We start from the raw sequence: 23,664 nt of genomic DNA, 5'->3' as shown, positions 1-23,664 counted from the left end.
TCATTCTTAACTTCCTGTTCAAAAATCTGTCACAGCTTTTTCTTTTTTTGAAGTGCTAGGGACTGAACCCAGGTCCTTGTGGCAGTCAAGTGCTCCACCACTGAGCTATATCCTCAGCCCTCTGATTACATTTGAGAATGATTCCCAAAAATGGCATTACTAAATCAAAGGGTGTAAACATTTTAAGGTTCCTGACACGTGCTGTGAGATTGTTTTCTAGACAGATAATATCACTTTAAATTCCCTGTGCCACATATGGAACATCTCAGTAATGAAAATTCTCTATTACTTTGTGAATAATTTTTCCTAATTTAAATACTTAAGTAATATACAAGTAATTAAAACTAAAATCTATTTAATGAAATACCTTAATGAATACCTTAATATAAATCTGAGCAATTGAACAAGATTTGATGCTTGCCTTAGAGACACAACCAAGAAAATTCAGTTGCTAAAGCTTCAAAAATATTCTCTTATTAGAAAGATCAAGAAGATACTATGACATTGTAAGAGAATATTTTTTATCCATACAGGAAAAAGTTAGAACACTACTCTTAAATGCTCCTATTCAAGAAAATTATGCTTAAATATTTTGTTCAAGGAATATTGTAAATAAAAATTCTAGGATGCCCAGTAAAGAGATTCAAGAGACAATGAAATTCAAAACACTCAGATTTAAAGAAAATGTAAACTAAAGATGCTAACTGAAATATATGAAAAAAAGAGACATTTTTACATGGTACAGTACCTGATTAGAACTGGCTTTTTCAAGTCTGTCAATCATAATTTCAAATTGCAAAGGCTTAATTTCCATTTTTCTGTTAAGTCTATTTAATAAGGTCTCATCTTCTGAATCCATATCATAATCTGGTTGCTCGTTGTCTAGATTAAAAGCTAGAAAAGAAAAAAATTATTATTCAAACTCAGGAGAAATAATGAAGTCATACGGTATTTTTATCACATTTGACCACAGATTACTTCTAAATTTATATGCATTGACCAAAGAGTTTGTGAGCAGATATCTAAAAATCCATTTCAGAGGCTAACTGCACAGTGGAAGAAAAAATAGTTTGCTTTACATATGATTTAAAATTTAAGAGTAAAAACATAAAGAAATTAATTTCTTATTTAAAAAATGATCACATGATAAAAATTTATAATAGCAATTACAAAAAAGATAATCAACATGGTAGTTCTGGTAGCATAATGAGAAGCTATGAAACAAAATTAAAAATCCAGAAATAAACCTATGTACATAGCTTATGTTTTACCACTGAAGATAAAAAGCAAAGCATTATTTAAAAAAAAAAAAAAAGCTGCAGGGCACATTGATGTGTGCCTGTCATCCCAATGACACAGAACACTGAAGTAGGAGGCTGAGGTAGGAGGATTGGAAGTTGAGGGTCACACTGGGCAACTTAGTGAGACCCTTTCTCAAAATAAAATTCAAGGGTTGCGGGTGTAGCTCAGTGGTAGAGCAACCTTGGGTTCAATTTCTACCTAGTACCATTAAAAAACAAAACAAAAACCCAAGGTGTTGATATAGGCAGACTAGTTATTTAAAAAAAATTAATCTGAATTCCTACACCACTTCTAATATCAATAAATAATATATTCAACACGATTTTATAGTAAAAAATAAAATTCATAAAAATACTATAAAGAAACGAGGGGGAAATGTATGAACAAGTACAAATTCAGAAACCACAGAACTGATATAAGAAATGATTATATTAACAAAATTAAAAATTTCTGCATACAAAATTTAATAAATAAAGTCTAAAGACAAAGAACCAACAGGGGGAAAAAAGTAACACATAAAAGGGCTGATTTCTTAAAATTACCAAGAAAAAAGCCAGAAACTTAACAAAATCGGGCAAAAGATTTTTAATGGAGACTTAAGTGTAAATGACTTTTAAACATTAAAAGCCTTTACCTTATTCATAATTAGATAGATGCAAACACAGTAAGAAGACATTTTCATTGGTCACATAGACTAAGATCTAAATACTGTAAGATCTAATATGCTATTTTGGAATATGAACAGGAAATTATAAACTGATATTTAGTTCAATTAAAAATACATCCTGGGGTTGTGGCTCAGTGGTATAGAGTGCTTGCCTGGCATATGTGAGGCACTGGGTTTGAACCTCAGCACAACATAAAAAATAAACAAAGATATTGTGTTTATTTACAACTAAAAAGACTTAAAAAATACATCTTCTTGGACTTAGCAATTCTATTTCTATGAATTTATCCTACAAATAAACTTATGCAGATACAAACATATATACACAGGGCCTTAATTTTGATACTGGGATAAGCAAAAAACAGAAAACAAGCAATTATTTGCAGATTAGATAAATAACAGTATGTATATACTAAAGTATAGACTGAAAGGCTAAGAAAAGAATGAGTGACCCATGTAAAATGAGATGAAATAAAGCTGACTTTATGACCATTATGTGAAAAAAAAGCTAAGGTGCAGAATAGTAGTGTATACAATGTACCGTTTTAGAAAGGACAAGAATGGATACATATGCCTGTGTTTGTAAAGCACAGAATATTTTTGAAAAGATACACAAGAAACCAGTAATAATTCTCTACTTTTGGGTAAGGGGACACTGGGAATAGGATGGTAGAGGGAAATAAATTTTATTCTTTTTCCTTTTGTATTGTTTGACATTTAAGCATATATGTGTACTAATTATTCAAATATAAAAGGGGAGAAGACTCAAGTGCCAAATTATGTACTGAAATTACATGACAAGATTTAGAGCAAGGCAACAGATACACCAATCACCAATAGATTGGTTATTTTAAGGTTGCCTGCATATCAAGGTATAGGTGAATATCTTCCATTTATATCACGTGAAATGTCCTGGCCTTCTCAGATTCAGAATGATATTTGAAAGGTCATTCTTAACAGAGTAATCTAAACAGTGCACATATTTATAAAATTTCAGTAAAATCAGCCCATTATTACAGGCAATACTGAGGAACTTTAATATTTAAAAGCATTTGTGTTAAAAAAGTGACTACATCTCATAAATCTGAATTCTAGTTAACTTGTTAAAAAAATTTCACCACTAGATAATAAGAAAAAAGTAAGTTAGCTAATACTTGTTAATTTTATTGCACTATGGACCAGGCTTTGTTGTTCAGCATACTTTACGCATACTAAATTAACTGTCACAACCTCACTGTGTAGCAGATAGTATTTTATCTCCCAATGTGTATTATATTCTAAAAATGTTAAATGTTACTGTATTTAACTTGTATTACAAAGTACAAAATGAGTTTTATGAATCAGAGAAATTATAGTTACTGGTAAACTAATGATACAGATTATTTCATAAGTATGATTCATTTTAAATATTCTTGAAAACAAGATGTACTTTTCCTATCTTTTTACTACCTGATTATCAATAACTCAAAGCTACACTTTTATAAAGTCAATCCAATTTATGTCAAACTCAGTGATAGATGATGTGGATCTTCCAAACTAAACATATTACTAAAAATCACTCTTCCTTCCACAAAGGAACATTATATTTGTAAATGCACACAATAAATGTGCAATGATCTGCTTTTAGTCCATAGACTAACAACAAAAAGTTAATAAAATCATGTAGTTGGTAAAACTGGAAGACATTTTAGAGAAAAATTTTAGGAAGTATTGAGCAGAGTTAACTCAACATTATTAATTTCTAAGGTAAACAGAAATTTTCAAATGTTCAAGGGCAAGGCTATATATACAATTTTTGCATGATCATCTTTTACACACCTACCTAATCTTACTCACCTCTTGTTCCTCCACCTCCTATCTGCTCTATCTTCTTATTCTATTCTTATAAAAGCCAGCACCCCAGCTTGTGAGGCAGGGGAAGGGACAAGAAAAGCTGGGAAATAGTTTAGAAAAATTAATAGTGAGAATTGATAGGAGATCTGACAATGTGTTAAATCAGAACCAGGGCAAAGATTTGCACTAGCTCTGTAAGTATTCTAGTACTAGCATTTCTCTTTTTATTAAAAAACTACACAAAGATCATTATAATTTAGGTATTCTGTTGCTTCTAAACCAGGTACTGGTGTTTCATTTATACCTCTTTTTTACCTTATATTATACTGAACATCTTCTCTACCAGACAAGAAATTCTTTAAAAGCAGTAATTACTTTAGTCATATTTGAATATCCTCTCCATAATACTTAAAGAGAAAAAAGTGAGCACTAAAGTTGATGATTAAAAATAGCATTTCTTAAATATAAGGTATTCTTTAAAACTACCAGCAAAATGTTTTCTATAAGTTTACAGATACCTCATTTTATGAAACCCAGAAAACTTTTTCCTGATTAAAAAAAACAAATCTTAAAAATAGAGGATTAGTTTCACAAGCCAATCAACCAAGTGAAATACTCCTCTATACACCTACCCCCCCCCCCAAAGAGGGGGGGGGAGAATGAGAAATTTCTTGATGTATATTGACAGAATTTATACATGATGAACAAGGTTAATACCAGCAAGTGTCTGTATGCATAGAGAAGACTTCTTATGGTAACATTAACTAACAATTAAGAAACATGAGGGTATTTAAGTTGTGCATGTTCACTATGAGAAGGGAAAAGGAAGTAGGAAGGAAAGCAGATCAAAAAGTGTCTTGTAGTAACTGTCAGGAAAGTTTGTATGCTCTCTAGGAGGAGGCCAACAACTTCTGTGTAAGTAAGGCAGTGGATATAACCTGCTATTGGAATATGTAAAGCATCTACAAGATCACTGGTCATAGTTTAGAGAATATACTGTCCATCTAAAATCAGCTGATAAAGAAAGGATTACTTCTAGTTAAAAGAGTCTTTTAAAGTCCTTTAGTAATTGGCTATATTCTTATGCAAAAATGTAACAAGAAGAGCTGTTTAATGGAATGAACCCAGAAGAAGAAATAACAAGAAAATTTCCCAAGGCCAAAATATGGCAAGATATTTTCAGATTAAATGATGCTTATTAAGCATAGTACAAAATGAGTAGCATGCAATACAATGAAGGCATGATGATAAGCAAGTTACTGTCCATTACTTCATAATGATTATAAATATGAATTACTATTACTTCCTAGTATTATGCCTATTATATACTATATGTTAAGAGAAAGCACTTATTCTCTACTTTTCAGTTTCTTTGTATCCCATCATTCTCTCCTGATTAGTGAACTTGGGACGAGGACCTTATCAGCTCAATACCTTCTGGGTGAATGTTTTTTTTTCCCCTTCACAGAGGTTGCATTTCCAATGGGGTGAGGGTGGAAGTTTGAGGTGGTAGGTAGGTTCTCATGTCAGTAACCAACTATAAGGGTAGGAGACGGCAGACCCTATTCAGTATTTTATAAGTGGTTATTCTTTCTTTCTCTCTCTCTCTTTTTTTTGGGGGGGGGGGTACTGGGGATTGAACTCAGAGGTACTTGACCACTGAGCCACATCCCTAGCCCTGTTGTGTATTTCACACATTTTTTTTATGAATTTAATACTCTTTTTCAGGATATGTTTTCTTCTTCCATTGTCTGTTTTCACTGAGTTGCTTAGTGCCCCGCTAAACTGCTGAGGCTGGCTTTGAATTTGTGATCCTCCTGCCCCCCAAGCCGCTGGGATCACAGATGTGCACCAGAACTCCCAGCTTCTCTTTCTTTTTGACTCCAGAATATTCAATGTGTCCCCCTACTTTGGTCTTCATTACATGTCCTTTAGACAATATATAGACAACACAAAAAGTTTATTTACTCACCCTGTTTTCTCTGGTTATTTATAAAACTAGGAGGCAATAGCATATGTTGTATAAGTACTCTTTTACACACCAAACATATCAAAAGTGCTTTAAATTCCAGGCTTTACTACAACATCAAAACCCACACTGGTGACTTCTCTACCTCAATTTTGTGAATTCAGGACTCTATATGTCTGTCTGGCTCTGGACCCTCCTCAGTCATGTTGGATACCATGCCATAGGGAACTCACTGTACCACAGATGAGCAACTCACCTTTAAATAGTCAGGGTTTAAAGCTGACCTGGGCCAGATTTCCTTTAACAGAAATGTGAACATGGAGACGCTTTCTGGTTAAATAAGTCAGAAAGATGATATATTTATCTCAAAATCCCATTCAAACAAAAGAAAAGGGATTTTTTCCAAATGGCATACATATTCAGAAGTGATGAGAATGAGATGAGAAATTATAAATCTAATTTTTCAAAATTATTATAAAGTATATTAATGAGCAGGTAAGAGAATACTAAAATATAAAATAGCAGGAGAGGGAAACATAGTAGGAAACTCCCCTTTTCCCATCTAGGTCCTGAATGAAATCAATAGTTACTCTTTGAAAGATTAGGGTAGTTCTGAAAATAGGGAGACTAGTTGAAAATCTTTAAATAGATAATTAGAACTTCCCATCCTCCAGTGTAGCTAGGTATAAGCCTGAAGGTTAATCTACAAGGTTACTCAAGAGAGCCTGTCAATGGTAAAATACTACTATACCAAGTACAAGTTTAAGACTTCATACCAAAGAAGAATAAGTCAAAGTTCACATGTTGAATCATGAAATACCCTACAGTCTATCCCACTCCTCTATTTACATCCCCCAACTCAGCTATAAAATCAGAAACAGAAACACTACCAGCCATTCAAGAATAAGATGGAAGCCCATTCCTCTGCAGGAAAGTGAACTGATCTGGGAGTGGAGGGGGGAACCATCAGATAAGTGATGGTTAGTTGAGTAATTCAGATATTTAAGAAAAGAGAAAAAACATCAAGAAGGATTTCACAGGAAAAATAGACAATGCAAGAAGAAAACATATATCCTGAAAGAGTATTAAATTCATAAAAAAACAAGAACAGGATACTATATAGAAGATCAAAATATTTAAAATTAAACTTTAAAACTATAACAGCAAAAATAAAGAACAGCAATACTGCAAGTTAAAAGACAAGGATACTGAGCTGGGTGCCTGGCACATCTTGTTAGTCTCAGCTACTTTTGGAGGCTGAGGCTAGGCGGTCACTTAAGGCCAAAAGTTCAGGACTAGTCTGGGTCACACAGGAGCTTCCTTTCAAAACAAAAACAAAACAATTGACACAGTGATCAAAATTCTGAAGATAGTGACTGTTTCCAGCCTAAAACTCTTCACCCGATCAAGTATGAGGCTAGAACACAAGTAATTTCAGATATATAAGGCCTCAAAAAAATTCACCTTGGGATGCTACAGGAATATTACTCCATTAGGATGAAGTAAATTTTAAAAGTAGAAAGCATGGAATCCAAGAATGGAAAACTATCAGATGAGAGCAAGGAAATCCCCAACATGATGGATGATAACCATACAACAAGCCCCAGAGTACCTTGTGCAGAGTAAAGCAGCAAAAAGAATGAATGGCTCCAGGAAAAAATGTCCACAGAAGAATAAAACTAATAGACCGTTCCTCCTACTGTTTGAAACATGAGAGTTGTATTTCTGTTTAAGAGTTTGGGACAAATTTAAGGAAAGGCACATAAAAAAAGATACAAAGGTAAGAAACCTTTCTCCTTTAAGAATACAACTTACACAAGAAAGAAAATATAATCAGTCTTAATTATCTCTCAGCTATTAATATCTGCATAATGATAATATTATAAACATTGAATCTGGTTCAATAAACTATAGCCAAAAATTGGGGGAAATGTACTATTAAAAAAAAGTGAAAGAACTAAATTCTTGTTTTACATGGAATGAAATTAAGAGATAATATTTTTAAAACGTTGTTTAAAAAGATAGTATAAACCATTATTTAGAATTTTGAACGTAAGTGCTTAAAGAAAAAGGTAGTTGCATCAGAGCTGGAAGACAACTTTTCAGAAAAAATATTTTTAAAACTTGTCTAATGATATATGTATTGCTTTGGTAAGAAAATCAAATGTAAATTTAAAAGTAAACTCTAAAAAAAAAAAACCCACAGCAATGGTATGATAATTAATGATAAAAACAAAGAGGTAAAAAGATGCCACTTATGGGTCATGGAAGATTACTGCTGTGAAGCAATAAAAAATAGGAGAAAAAGTAAAATATTAAGAATTGTACTTTCAGATCATAGACATTAAGAATCCTTGCAATTATTTCACTTTGTTTTCTGCTTTAATTATTTGAGTTGTTCATAACCTTGTGACCAAAAGCACCTATTTAAAAATACTTCACCCTTTGCAAAATATAACCATGCTTCAAGCTTGAAAGTAAGTCTCAAGATCCTAAGGCAGAACTTACTCTTTGATTTCTTTATAACCCTGTCTCCAGTTAGTTTTAAGTAACTCGATAAAACTTAATTTAAATACTGTAAATTACAAGTATTCATAATAAAATTTACCACTGATGCAACTTCTTCTTTTCTTTGTTTCTTTTTCTTTCTTTCTTTTTTTTTTAAGCTCACTTTCATTTTATTCATGGAGTAATGATGATGATGGGGGAAGGAACAGGGACATAATAGAAACTAATTTTTTTTGCAACTCCTTATTTCTTTTTCTTTTAAGAGAGAGAGAGAGAATTTTAATATTTATTTATTTATTTTTTAAGATTTCGGGGGACATAATATCTTTGTTTGTATGTGGTACTGAGGATTGAACCCGGGCCACACGCATGCCAAGCGAGCAGGCTATCACTTGAGCCACATCCCCAGCCCCAACAACTCCTTATTTCTAAATGTATACTTTTACATAAATTTTCTCTAACCCTCACAAAATCCTGAAAGGCATTTGTACCTTTGTTTTGTATATACTGAAATCAAGTCTTTAGAAGTGTTTCAATTACTTTGCACCAAGTCACACAGAATTTGAACCTAAGTCTGCTGAATTCTGAAGCCCATGCTTGCTTTCCCTCTACACCCGCATGCCCAAAAGGACTACATTCGTTATATCTTCTCCCAGTCTGATTTTTGTTTATGTCTTTTGTTATACAGACATTTTATCTGTCTTTGCCTTAAGAATTCTTTCCTTACCTTCAAGACATAAAGACATCCCACATGTATATTTTCTTCTGAAAAATGTCAGTTTTGCTGTTCATATTCTTTGTTTATATATTGTCCATATGGAAAATTTGTCCTAGCACTATTTGCCAAATACTTACATCCTTTCCCCATTGATCTGTAATGCCCCTTTATTATTATTTGTGACACATCAAATTTGTTTGGGTATATTTTTAACATTTTTTAATATCCATTGGTCTATGTATTAATCACTGAATGATAACTTATGCCATGAAATTTTAAGAAAAGGATAATTATAGCAGGAAGGAATATAATGTCGGGGAGGGTTTTTCAAATAACAATATTTCTTTTGAATATACCTTGTTTTATAGATATTACTTTTAGAACCACATAAATATTTTACATAATGATAAAATAAAATCTTGGGGAAAATCTCTAAAATCAAAAAATTAAGCGGGATAAGTAAACCAACTGTCATTTGGATTCTATTAAAGTATCTTTAAGATAAAAATAAGATCAACCAACAAACAAAAAATCCTGAAACTGAGTTTTCAGTGATTATATTTTTGATACAGGATTGGTATTATTATTCTGAGACTGTCGTGCTGGTATGAAGAATAAAACATAGGAATTGAGTGAATATTCTTTAGAACCGACACATGTGATGAAGACAGATATACTGTTAAAACCTGCGTAGTCTTGTTTTCTTTCTGCAGTTGTGAAGACTGAATCCAGGACCTAGGGCATGCTGGGCTATATATTCAGCCTAACTTTGTACTTTTATTAGAGCAAGAAACAGTAGCATAAACACATAATGTATTAAGCTTTTTAAAAATGTATATTTCCCATTGAGTTCTGTTTAAAACAACAACAACAACAAAAAGCCATCTTAGAGATAATGGCCAACCCAGTAGCAATGAACATGCCTACTGCCCAGCTTGGAGATTCCAAATACAATTTTTCACTACAGAACAAGACAATCCTGCAGAAATGGTTGTTTTTAAATTGACTAGGAAAAACACACTGAATCTGGCACATTCTAGCTTTCTTGCATGTTGGGATGCCAGAGTCATAATGAAAAGATTAGGAGCTTATCTGAATAGGCTCCTACTAACCAAAGACAGGTGACTATGAGTACTAATAAGGACAATCAATGTAATGGAATTAAACATAATATGTATAAATCCATACTCCATCATAATTATAAAATAAAAGAAACAGTCTAACACCTTTGGGGATTCCTAAGAAACAAATCTCCACCAGGAAATACTTTAATTTTTGTTTGTGCCTCACTTATGTGATGTCAGCAACCATTAATGGCTATTACCTTGGTCCATTAATTCATTTAGAAGTTGCAAAATAGTAACATTGTATCATTCCTTCTTGATCTGCTTTCACTGTAATACTTCCATATAAAGAGATCTTTGCCCTTCTTAACTATTTAGAGATCCTGAGATATCATTCATAGACAAGTCAGAATAAATATTTGGTTCCTGATTAAAAATCTGAAGACATTTAGCAATTACAACACATGGAAGTTTCCTGCACTCCAGTTCAAAAAAAATTCTAATTTTTTTAGATACCAAAGATGCCAAATTTTCTAGACCACAATTCAAACAAATCAATTTTTTGAAACACAAGAAAATAAAAGAAACTGATTACACAGGGCAGTCAAGAAATGTGTACACTGACTCAGTGTTTGATATTAAGAAAATACTGTTTTTTCTTTTAAGAGGTGGTATAAGAGTATCATTACATGTTAAAAGCATCAGTGTATTACTATTAGAGAAGAGTACTGTGATTATGTTCCAACAGTCCCAGATGAAATAATGCTGGGATGGCTATCAAATCATTGGGGAATGGGAGAAGGTATGAGTATAAAGGACCAATACTGTCAGCTGATTGATAAGTATAAGGCAGTTCATTATTAATATTCTTTCTACATTTCAATAGGTTGAAAAATTTCCATAATGAATGTCTACAGCATCTTAAATGTATAGAGAATAAAGAAGCCCTTAAAACAGAGTAAGAAAATGAATCAGTGAAAAGTAGACCAAAAAACAGGAATAATTCATATAAAAAGATGTTAGGGGGCTGGGGATGTGGCTCAAGCGGTAGCGCGCTCGCCTAGCATGCGTGCGGCCCGGGTTCGATCCTCAGCAGCACCACATACCAACAAAAGATGTTGTGTCCGCCGAGAACTAAGAAAAAATAAATAAATGTTAAAAAAAAAAAAAAAAAAGATGTTAAACTTCAACTGTAATTGGTGAAAGGCTTATTTTTAAATCAACAATACCACTTCATCAAAATGGCAAAAAATGATAAAGTCTGATAACTACAAGTATTGACAAAAAATAAGAAATGAAAATTTTCATATACAAATGCTGAAAATATAAACTGGTATGACCAACCAGTTTGGGAGTAATTCTATAATATTTGGAGTGAAATTAAATGTGCACTTTCTGTAAGACCCAGCAGTTCCACTTTTAAACCTACATCTTAGAGACGCTTTCATAAATGGATAGGTGGAGGAGGTGACATGTATAAGGCCAACCATTACATCATTACTCATGAAAACAAATAAATTAGGGGGAAAAAACTAAATATTCATCAAAAGGAGCAGTAAAAGATATATTTACACAAAGTCATAGTTATGATCAAACTGTTGATAACATACAACAATTTGATTGATCTTAAGGGAGCTATGCTGAGCAAAAAGAAAAAAGAAAAAAGAAAAAAAAAAGCCAAAGTTCACATACTATAGATTTCATTTATATGACATTCTTAAGAGGATTAGAAAACTGGATAGGACATTAGTAGCTAAGCTTTAAAGCAAGGCCAATACAAAGTACTTATTTCATGAGACTCTTATAAGGATGAAATGAAATAATTTGTGCCTATCAAAGAGCCCAGCACTAAGTAAAGCATTCAGAAACGATACAGTGCTATTACTACTCAAAATTACTCCATTAGCACCTGGGAGTATATTCAAATTCAGCAGAATTGAAAAAGCAAAGTATAATATAATTTTATTTTTTTAGCATTAATGCTCCTAATAAAAGGGATATATAGATCATGGTTTTTAGCCTAATATTTTAAAGATGTCTCAACTACAAATAACTAGGAACTATTAATACTTTAAATATTACAAATATCATACTTTCTTCTGTGTTTCTGAAGGCAAAGATCTCCCCTGGATAAGCTGAAACATTCTTTGGCTTATTAAGACTAATTTGTACCCAATGTGCAGGCCCCCCTCCCACTTTGGGGGCAAACTTGGGGCTGAACCCAGGAGTGCCTTACCACTGAACAACATCCTCAGCCCTTTTTATTTTGAGAAGGCTCTTCCTAAATTGCTTGGGACCTCAACCTTGAGATCCTTCTGCCTCTACCTCCTGAGCCACTGGCATACAGGTGTTTGTCACAGTGTTGGACACTCAATCTTCTTCATTAGGGAAACATTTCAAATCCATGAAGAAGGTAGAAGATAAATAAACATTTAGTCATGGTGGATTTTAGGTACTGCAGATTCTAAACCTGATTTCCCAACACTTCCCAAGATGTTGAAATATTTAGTATCTTACTAATAGATTTCTTTCTCTTGATTACAAATAGAAACCTTGGCTGATATGTTTCCAACTTTCACTGTATTTACAAAGGTCAAAGTAAAGATATCCAAGATGCGATATAATAATCAAACAGGTTTTCTTAAAAAAATCATACAGCATCTTAAGTGTTTACTTGAGATTGCATTATTAATTAGGCTCGCTTTGAGGCAGACCCCAAGCAGATATACCCAGTTAGTGTGGCAGTTAAGAAAATATGGTTTTTGTGTATTGTAAGAATGTGCATGGGAAATGGGAGAAGGTATAAGCATAAAGGATCAATACTGGTGTCAGCTGATTGATAAGTATAAGGCAGTTTTATTAATATGGGAGAGGGTCTCTCTTGTAGTGTGTGTGTGTGTGTGTGTGTGTGTGTGTGTGTGTGTGTGTGTTTTTAATTTGGGATATAGTGTCTTTAAAGGAACTTGTTCTTTACTACAATTTTCAATTATTTATATTTTGGGGCATTGTTGTTGTTTGGGGGTATCAGGGATTAAACCCAGGGGCGCTTAACCACTGAACCACATTCCAGCCCCTTTTGTGTTTTATTTTGAGACAGAGTCTTGCTGAGTTGTCTGGGGTCTCCCTAAGTTCCTGAGGCTGGCCTTGTACTTAGATCCTCCTTCCTCAGCCTCTCAGCTGCTGGGATTACAGGCCTGAGCCACCACACCTAGCAAATATTTATATTTTAAAAATGAAATTTGGTCTACATGTTTTGAAGCAGTCACAATAAATCCTGCCACATAATTCAGTTTTAAAACCTACATATTACATTGTAGTATGTGTGTACATGTATGTTATAATTGTGCTATGTAGATTTAATGAAAGTCTAGTCTGATTTGAAAAATAATTTGAATTTAAGGTTTATATTTTTCATTTCAGCTCATTTAAATGTTATTGTCTTATCCAGACTTGTTTTAAAATTTGTATTATGAAAATATCAGAGGGTCATTTCTGTGACTGCAGAGGTTGGTTTCAGCATGTCAGCAATCTATCAACATTCAGTTAGGAAAAAGTTTTCTCCTAAATGGAAGACTAAAAGAACTCTTGGAAATTTCTTTGAATATTATTCATAGAATTGGAGAAACTTTATCCACTTGTTCTCTTCCACATATTGTTCTTCTAACTTTCTCTTCCTCCTCTTTATTACTGTATTTAAATTACCCTTTAAAAATGTGAAAAACAGTTTTCACATTTTCAGTCTTACCAAAAACAAGTCAGAGGCCATAGTTTGCCATTCCTTGATCTAGCCTATTTTAACTAAGGAAATAATTAGAATCCACCCTGACTTACTTAGAATCACTTTTCCCAGAAAAGACCAAGAAATTGTAACATCACTAACTGTCACTTAACAAGCCCTCATCTGAGCCATTTATTACATCTTTTTACTTTAAATTAAAATTTATGTAGAGCCAGGTGTGATGGTGCATGATTGTAATCCCAACGACTCTGGAAACTGAGGCAGGAGGATCGAGAGTTCAAAGACAGCCTCAGAAACTTAGTGAGTCACCAAGCAATCCAGTGAGATCCTGTCTCTAAAGTAAATACAAAATAGGGCTGGGGATGAGACTCAGTGGCTGAGTGCCTGAATTTAACTCCCATTAGCCACCCAAAAAAGAAAATTAAAATATATCTATATAAATATGGGCACAGAATGAATGTCCCCAATCCCAATCCTGGAGTATGAAAGATAAGCAAAGGCTGCTAAGGAAATACAATTTTCAAAATTTACTTCTTGAGGTAAGTTTATTCTCCTGGCTACCTCTCAGGCTTTATTATCCACTAACAAAGAAAATAATCTTATGGCAGTTCATCAAATATTGTCTGAAATACTCTTAGGGATGTGTGCTAACATTGAGAAATCTACTGTTGAAAAACAAAATTATCCTTAACGATTGTCTAGCTTTGAAATCTTTAGGTTTGAATTGGGCCAGAAAGTTGTTTCTGGGTCTCCGAAGTTACCCTTTTATTTTCATGCATTAATGAGTTATTCATCAATATTTAAACTGAATGTAATAATTTAGTTTACATTAATAATATGAAAAATACAGATTTTTTTTTTGCCATAACATAATACATGTTCCTTAAAAAAAATCTTCATATCCAAAATATACACAAAAATACTAGGGTTCTGAAAAATCCATAATTTTGCTGAGTCTAAACAAACTGAAAACGCTGTATCAAATACCATGTTAACTCAAAGTGCTTCGTTACTACCTCAAGAGATACTAAAAATGTGCACGTGTGTGCTGCGCGCGCGCACGCGCGCACACACACACACACACACACACACACACAAATAATAAAATGAAATTGCTGGATTGTAGATGCTGAGACAGAACAGACTGTAAAAGGACTGCTACGCTGGGATTCCCAGACAAAACACAAATCTACCACTAGCTGAGTGCTGTGTAAGACTAAGGGGGCACCTCTCTGCGAAAGGAATTCTTCATACAGGAGTTTGGTTTTAATTTTCTTCTTTTTGTCCCAGATATCATATTTATACAATGTCCTATTTATAGGATGGTTTATGTAAAAGATACTATACTGTCCCAGCATCCTACTTACAGAACCTGTATTTCTGCTTTGATAATAAAGGATGTATAAGTTGTAGATTAGGATTTCCAGTGGCTTTACACACACCTGTATCAATTTCATTGAAATATCTGAAGAACTGAAAACCTGAAACTTGATGTTGAACAGATCCTTAGTGTGTAGCCGATAACTAAATAAAGCTTTGGCCCTATTCCCACTAAAGATTTTAATTGTCTTCCTGACTAGGTAGGGAAAAGTTACAAAAGAACCAGGACAACTTCCACATATTATCAATCACCATTCATCCTTTTATGAGTTTTGTTCAGCTAATTGGTATTACAGAAATATGTGGCAGCCTGAGCAGGTATACATCAAACTGTATTACTTAGGACAAAAGGAATAATTTTATCTGGATCACCTGTTCTGATAATTTTCTTATAAGATTTAAATGACACAAATTTTGCTATAACTCCTTTTGTAATAAATGAGGTATTACACATAAAATTTTACCAATAAGTGAAATAATAAAGCAAGGGACATGTATATAAAGTATTTCATCATCTAAATAATTATATAATATCACATTATTATTCACATTCAATCTATCTCCAAAGGATACTTTTAATTTTTTTGTTTTAATTAGTTATACATGATAGCAGAATGCATTTATGTATTTTGATATATCATACATGATGGTATATAATTTCTTATTTTTCTAAATGTACATGTTGAAGAATCACATTGGTCATGTAGTCACATATATAAAGTAATCGTGTCTGTTTCATTCTACTAGCCTTCCTATCCCCTCATCCCCTCACCTCCTCTCTCTTCCCTTTACTTCCCTCTACCTAATCTAAGGTAATGCTATTCTTCTCTAATGACCCCTGCCTTATTGTGAATTAGCATTTGCATACTAGAGGAAATATTCGACCTTTGTTTTTTGAGGATTGGCTTATTTCACTTGGCATAATATTCTCCAACTCCATCCATTTACCAGCAAATGTCATAATTTCATTCTTCTTTAAAGTTGGGTATTACTTCATTGAAAATATATACACACACATACTACATTTTTTTATCCAATCACCTATGAAGGACACCTAGGTTGGTTCCATAGTTTAGCTATTTTAAATTGAGCTGCTATAAACATTGACATGGTTGCATTACCTGTAGTATGCTGATTTTAAGTCCTTTGGGTATAAACTGAGGAGTGGGATAGCGGGGCAAATGGTGGTTCCATTCGAAGTTTTCTGAGGAATCTCCATACTGTTTTCCATAATGGTTGTACCAATTTGCAGTCCCACCAGCAATGTATGAGTATACCTTTCCCCCCACACCCTCACCAACATTTATTGTTGCCTGCATTCTTGATGACTGTCATTCTGATAGTAATGAGACGAAATCTTACTGTAGGTTTGATTTACATTTCTCTAACTGCTAGAGATATTGAACATTTTTTCATATATTTGTTGACCGATTGTATTTCTTCTTCTGTGAAGTTTCTTTTCAGTTCCTTAGCCCATTTATTGATTGGGTTATTATTATTATTGCTGTTAAGTTTTTTTTAATTCTTTATGTATCCTAGAGATTAATGCTTTATTGGAGGTGTATGTGGTAGATTCTCTCCCAATCTATAGGCTCTCTCCTCATTATTTATTGTTTCCTTTGCTGAGAAGAAGCTTTTCAATTCAAATCCATCCCATTGATTCTTGATTTTACTTCTTGTGCTTAGAAGTCTTGTGTTAAGAAAGTCAGATCCTGGGCCAACATGGTGAAGATTTAGGCCTACTTGTTCTTCTATTAGGCATAGGGTCTCTGTTCTAGTGCCTAGGCCTTTGATCACTTTGAGTTGATTTTTGTGCAGGATGAGAGATAGAGGTTTAACTTCATTTTGCTAAATGTGAATTTCTAGTTTTGCCAGCACCATTTGTTGAATAGGCTATCTTTTCTCTAGTGAATGTTTTTTGGCACGTTTGTCTAGTGTGACATAACTGTATTTATGTAGGTTTGTCTCTGTGTCTTCTATAATGCACCATAGAGACAGTGAGACCCTATAATGTACCATAGGTTTACAAGTCTATTTTGGTGCAAATATCATGCTGGTTTTGTTACTATACCTCTGTGGTATAGTTTATGGTCTGGTATTGAGATGCCTCCTGCTTCACTTTTTTTGCTAAGGATTGTTTTGCCTATTCTGGGTCCCTTATCTTCCCAAATAAATTTTATGATTGCCTATGCAGAATGACATTGGGATTTTAATAGGAATTTCATTAAATCTGCATAACGCTTTTGGTAGTATGGTCATTTTGACAATATTAAATTAATTCTGCCTATCTAGGAGCATGGAAGATCTTTCCTCTTCTGAGGTTTTCTTCAGTTTCTTTCTTTAGTGCTCTGTAGTTTTCATTGTAGAGGTTTTTCACCTGTTTTGTTAGATCAAATCCCAGGTAGTATACTGTTTTTTTGGTGGGTTTTTTTGAGGCTATTGTGAATGAAGTAGTTTTCCTATAGTGGATTCATCTGATGTAAAGAAATGTGTTTGATATATGGGTGATGTTTTTATATCCTGCTACTTTGCTGAATTCAAAGTTTTCTGGTGGAATTTTTTGGATCTTCCAGATATAGAATCATGTCACCAGCAAATGGTGATAATTTGAGTTCTTCTTCACCTATTTGTATCCCTTTAATTTCTTTCTATTGAATTGCTCTGGCTAGAGTTTCAAGGATGATGTTGAAAAGAACTGGTGAAAGAGGACATCTCTTTCTTGTTCCAGTTTTTAGAGGAAATGCTTTCAATTTTTCGCCATATTTAGAATGATGCTGTCCTTGGGTTTAATATATAGCTTTTACAATGTTCAGGTATGTTCCTACTATTCCTAGTTTTTCTAGTGTTTTGAACATGAAGGTGTGCTATATTTTGTCATGCTTTTTCTGTATCTGTTGAGATGATCATATGATTCTTGTTTTTAAGTCTATTAATATGATGAATTTGTCAATATATTGATTTTCATATATTGAACCAACCCTATATCCCTAGGATGAATCCCACTTGATAGTGGTGCACTATCTTTTAAATATATTTTTGTATTTGATTTGCCACAATTTTATTGAGAATTTTTCCATCTATGTTCATCAGGGATATTAATCTGAAGTTTTCTTTCCTTGATGTGTCTTTGTCTGTTTTTGGTAGGGTGATATTAGCTTCACAGAATGAGTTTGAAAGGGTTCCCTCCCTCCTTTTCTATTTCATAGAATACTTTGAGTACTGGTGTTAATAATTCTTTGTAGAACTTGGCTGAGAATCCATCTGGTCCTGGGCTTTTCTTGGTTGGTAGGCTTTTTTCGTTTTTTTGTTTTGTTTTGTTTTTTGAGAGAGAGAGAGAGAGAGAGAAAGAGAGAGAGAGAGAGAGAGAGAGAGAGAGAGAGAGAGAGAGAGAGAGAGAGAGAGAGAGAGAGAGAGAATTTTAATATTTATTTTTTAGTTTTCGGCAGACACAACATCTTTGTTTGTATGTGGTGCTGAGGATCCAACCCGGGCCGCACGCATGCCAGGCGAGCGTGCTACCGCTTGAGCCACATCCCCAGCCCTGGTTGGAAGACTTTTGATTGTGTTTTCTATTTCATTATTTGAAATTGTTCTGTTTAATTTGTGGATAACCTCTTCAGTCAGTTTGGGTAGGTCATATGTCTCTATAAATGTGTTGATATGATTGACATTTTCTATTTTATTGGAGTATAAATTTTCAAAATAGTTCCTAATAATCTTCTGTATTTCAGACATGACCGTTACGATATTTCCTTCTTCATCCTGTAGTTTTGTAATTTGAGTTGTTTCTCTTTTTCTCTTCATTAGCATGGCCAGAGGTTTATCTAATTTATTTATTTTTTCCAAGAACCAACTTTTTGTTTTGTCAATTTTTTCAATTGTTTCAGTTTCATTGATTTCAGCTCTGATTTTAATTATTTCCTGTCTTCTCCTGCTTTTGGTGTTGATTTGTTCTTCCTTTTCCAGGGCTTGGAAATGTTGTATTACATCATTATAAACTTTCCTTAGTAATGCCTTCACAGTGTCCCAGAGATTCTGATATGTTGTATCAGTGTTCTCATTTACTTTTAAGAATTTTTAAAATTTCATCCTTGATTTCTTCTACTATTCACTCATCATTCAGTAGTGTACTACTTAGTCTTCATTTGTTACAGTACCTTCTATATTTTATCATTGATTTCTAATTTCACCCCATTGTGATCTAATAAAATGTAGGAAATTATCTGTTTTTTTTTAAAATTTTGTATTTACTAAGAATTACTTTGTGGCTTAAGATACGGTCTATTTTAGAGAAGGAGCCTTGTGCTGCTGAGAAGAAAGTATAAATATTCCATATGTCTGTTAAGTCTAAATTATTGATTATATTACTTAGTTCTATAGTTTCTTTATTTAGTTTTTGTTTGGAAGATCGATCTATCCAGTAGTGAGAGAGGTGTGTTAAAAGTCACCCAGTATTATTGTGTTGTAGTCTATTTGATCCTTGAAATTGAGAAGGATTTGTTTGATGTACATAAATGCTCTTGTTTGGGACATAAATATTTAAAATTGTTATGTCCTGCTGATATATTCTTATCTTAACAAGTATGAAATGTCCTTCTTTGACTCTTCTGATTAACTTTGGTTTGAAGTTTACTTTGTCTGAGAATGCAAACCACTGCTTGTTTACACAATTCCTATGAGTGATAAGTTTTTTCCCATCCTTTCGCCTTCAGCCTGTGGTTGTCATTGCCCACTAGGTCGGTCTCTTGAAGACATTTATTGTTGGGTCTTTCTTTTTAATCCAATCTGTTAATCTATGCCTTTTGATTGATGAGTTTTAGGCCATTAACATTCAGCTATTATTGAGGCAGGATTTGTATTTCCTGTCATTTTTATTTATTCTGTTTTCAATTTAACTTAGTTTCTTCTTTGGTTGAATATTTCTTTAGTGTAGATCCCCTTTTGCTAGTTTTGACTCCCCCCCCACTTCATCCTCATGGATTATTTGAGAATGTTCTGGCTTTCTACTTGTGAATTCTTTTAACTTTTGTTTATCATGGAAGGTTTTAATTTCGTCTTCAAATCTGAAACTTAATTTTGCTGGATATAAAATTCTTGGTTGGCATCCATTTTCTTTCAGAGCTTGAAATATATTTATTCCAGGACCTCCTATCTTTGAGAGTCTGGGTTGAGGAATCACTTGAGATTCAAACTGGTTTACCCCATATGTAATTTGAGTTTTTTCTCTCATGGACTTTAAGCTTATATCTTTATTCTATGTTAGTCATTCTCATTATAATGTGTGTTGGTATGGGTCTGCTGTAATTTTGTACATTTGGGGTCCTGTACACCTCTTGTACTTGATTCCATTCTTTAGTTTTGGGAAATTTTCTGCTATTATATCACTGAAAAGACTGTACATTCCTTTGGTTTGTATCTCTGCTCCTTCCTCCATTCCAATAACTTTTAAATTTGGTCTGTTTATGTTATCTCATAATTTTGGGATGTTCTCTTCATAGTTTCTTACCATCTTCTCCACATGTTCAACAATATTTTCAAGGTTATATATTTTGTCTTCATTGTCTGAGATTCTGTCTTCCAAGGTCTAGTCTGTTTGGTAATGCTTTCTATTGAATTTATAATTTGGTTTACTGATTCCTTCATTTTGAGGATTTCTGCTTGTTTTTTTTTCCCACGATCTCTCTTTATAGAAGTGGTCTTTCACTTCCTGTATTTTTTCTTTGATTTCACTCCTTATACTATCCTTTACTTCACAGATCAGTTGAACTATGTACATTCTCAACTCCTTCTTGGACATTTCTTCTACTGTGTTATCAGTGGCTTCTGTTATTAAAGCATCTTGGTTTGTTTGGGGCACTTTATTCCCTTGTTTATTCATGTTGTTCGTCTGTTTTCCCATCTAGAAGTATGGATCTAAAGCAGCACAAATTCTACCCTGTAGAACTATAGTGCCCCTGAAGGTTTCTAGGACCTCACCTTTAATGGTGAGGCAGATTAGTCTTGCCAACAGTATAAACAATATATACACTTAAACCTAATAGCTCCCAATAAAGGCATCTTACTACTTTCTTGCACCAATTTGCAGTAACGGCAATGTATGAGTGAACCTTTTCCCCCACATCCTCACCAACACTTATCATTACTTGTATTATTGATAACTGCCATGCTGACTGGAGTGAGGTGGAATATAACTCTAGTTTTAATTTGCATTTCTCTAACTGCTGAGGACTTTGAACATTTTTTCATATATTTTTTGACCATTTGTATTTCTTCTTCTGTGAAGTGCCTATTCAGTTCCTTTGTCCATTTACTGATTTGATTTTTTTAAATGTTAAGGTTTTTTAGTTCTTTGAATATACTGGAGATTAATGCTCTATATGAGGTGCAGGTGGTAAAGATTTTCTCCCATTCTGTAGGCTCTCTGTTCATGTTCTTCATTGTTTGATGTGAAGAAGTTTTTTAGTTTGATGCTATCCCATTTATAAGAAGTAAAATTAAGAATCAATACATGGGATAGTGTCTCAACCTTTTTAATTGTACAGGTCAGGGGGACTAAGTACATTCACCCTGTTGTGCAATCATCACCACCATCCGTCTCCAGAAGCCCCTAAGAGTTTTTATTCTATCATTTCCTTCTATCATTTCTTGTTATGCTGCAAAATATACAGAGATACTTTGTATTGTCTAGAAATACCTATCTTCTACATGTATCACAGGAACAGTTTAGAAAGTGCCAAAAGATATTTGCAAAACATATTAAATGTATGGTTTCATGCAAATTCAATTTCTTAAGTGCTTCCCTAACAGATCAGGAGGGGAGAGAGAGAGAGAGAGAGAAGGTGTGTGTGTGTGTGTGTGTGTGTGTGCGCGCGCTAGACACAGTAGATGAAAAGATGAATCCTTGTCCTAGAAACTTCACAGGTTTTCATTTTGAGGATTGACTGTTTTGAGTAAAAATAGACTTTTACTTTAAAAAAACACACCTGAACAGGAAATTAACTCTGTGTCCATCAGGGTTTCCCTCAAAAACACTTACACCTTGTAGTTATTGGACTTAAGAGTATATTCTGTGCATCTGAGCACAAAATGAATGACCTGGTCATACCCAGTGTTGTTTTTCTTGTCCCCCAAACTAGAGGAGCAGTCTGTCAGCCACCTTCATTTTGGTTACTTGGTTTAAAAAAAAAAAAAAAAAGAGTTACCTTGAGTACATATATCTGAGCTTGAGTTCTTTGCAAGGGATTTACACCATTGGTGGGAACTATATGCTATTGATGAGTAACAATTCCCCTTCTAACGGAGCAAGTCCCTCTGCCTTTTATTTTTTATTGGAACTGGGGATTTAGCCCAGGGGTGTTCTACTACTGGAGATACACCCTTAGTCTTTTCTGTATGAACTAAAGGAAAAGGAAACATACAAAACCTTGCCTGGGTATGTCTGTTCAGAAAAATATAAGTAATATGAAGACAAATTCTCACTTTCACAAATCCAAAGATCAAAAATGGAGTTCTGTATTTCATTTTCCAGCCCACTGCGGAGAGATGAGCATCTTTCAAAACAATGGATAAAACTAGAGTGATAATTGTGGTCTACAATGCATCTACTAATGAGCCCTTCTCTAAAGAGAAATTTTCATTGTGCTCCTCAGTAGCACAGGATAGCCAGCAATGATACAAACAGCACTATGCACTGCCCAAGTCACAAGGGGCAAAGCTGACTCCTGGGGAAGAAAATATTTTAAACAAAAAGGAGTTTTAAAAAAAAAAACTTAAAAAGAAATATGACTCTGAATAAAAATTTCTGAAAAACAATGTGGAAAAAAAAATGTGTGGAGCAGAAGGTCTTCTTCCAGAGCACTTCAAGGTCTGGCCAGTGCGACCAAGTGACCAAGCAGATAGCCATGTGTTAGAGAGCAAGAAGCTCAAGATCCATTTAAAGAATACCAACACCCAGAGAGGCAGTCCCTCCTTACTCCCATCTTAATTCTTTTTTTTTTTTTTAAAGAGAGAGTGAGAGAGGGAGAGAGAGAAAGACAGAGAGAGAATTTTAATATTTATTTATTTATTTTTTTTAGTTATCGGCGGACACAACATCTTTGTTTGTATGTGGTGCTGAGAATCGAACCCGGGCCGACGCATGCCAGGCGAGCGCGCTACCACTTGAGCCACATCCCCAGCCCTCTCCCATCTTAATTCATGTAATAAAGTTGTCAAAACAAAAACCCAACAGTCAACATGATAAAATCTGTTTAAAGTTGATTACAGCTGTTTAGAGTTGTAATCATTATAAAACAAAGAGGAAAAAAGACTGGCAAATCTAGCTTGAATATTTCTAGTAAGGAGATCAGACAGATGTTATTGTTCAATAGTAGTTTAATATATGTATAAGTTGTACCTTGATATCCAAGTAGGGTTGGTCCCATGACCTCCAAAGGATACCAAAATCTGGATGCTCAAGTCCCTTATGTATAATGATATAGTATT

General features: G+C 33.7%; 1 protein-coding gene across 4 annotated transcripts in view; it reads right to left on the bottom strand.

The window, feature by feature from the left end:
* The window catches only part of Epc2 (enhancer of polycomb 2), a 137,337-nt gene that overhangs the window by 38,223 nt on the left and 75,450 nt on the right, over window positions 1–23,664 (bottom strand). For 3 of the 4 annotated variants that reach the window (XM_021735859.3, XM_005315819.4, XM_078017359.1), the window contains one exon: window positions 749–894. In XM_021735859.3, the coding sequence (XP_021591534.1) occupies window positions 749–894 (146 nt within the window). Of the gene's footprint in view, window positions 1–748; window positions 895–3,805; window positions 3,903–23,664 lie in introns of all 4 variants that reach the window. The other variant, XM_021735885.3, reaches the window with a different exon arrangement.

This window comes from Ictidomys tridecemlineatus, chromosome 7, assembly GCF_052094955.1.
Source record: "Ictidomys tridecemlineatus isolate mIctTri1 chromosome 7, mIctTri1.hap1, whole genome shotgun sequence".
Taxonomy (NCBI): Eukaryota; Metazoa; Chordata; class Mammalia; order Rodentia; family Sciuridae; genus Ictidomys; species Ictidomys tridecemlineatus.
This window is presented reverse-complemented; position numbering and strand designations above follow the sequence as displayed.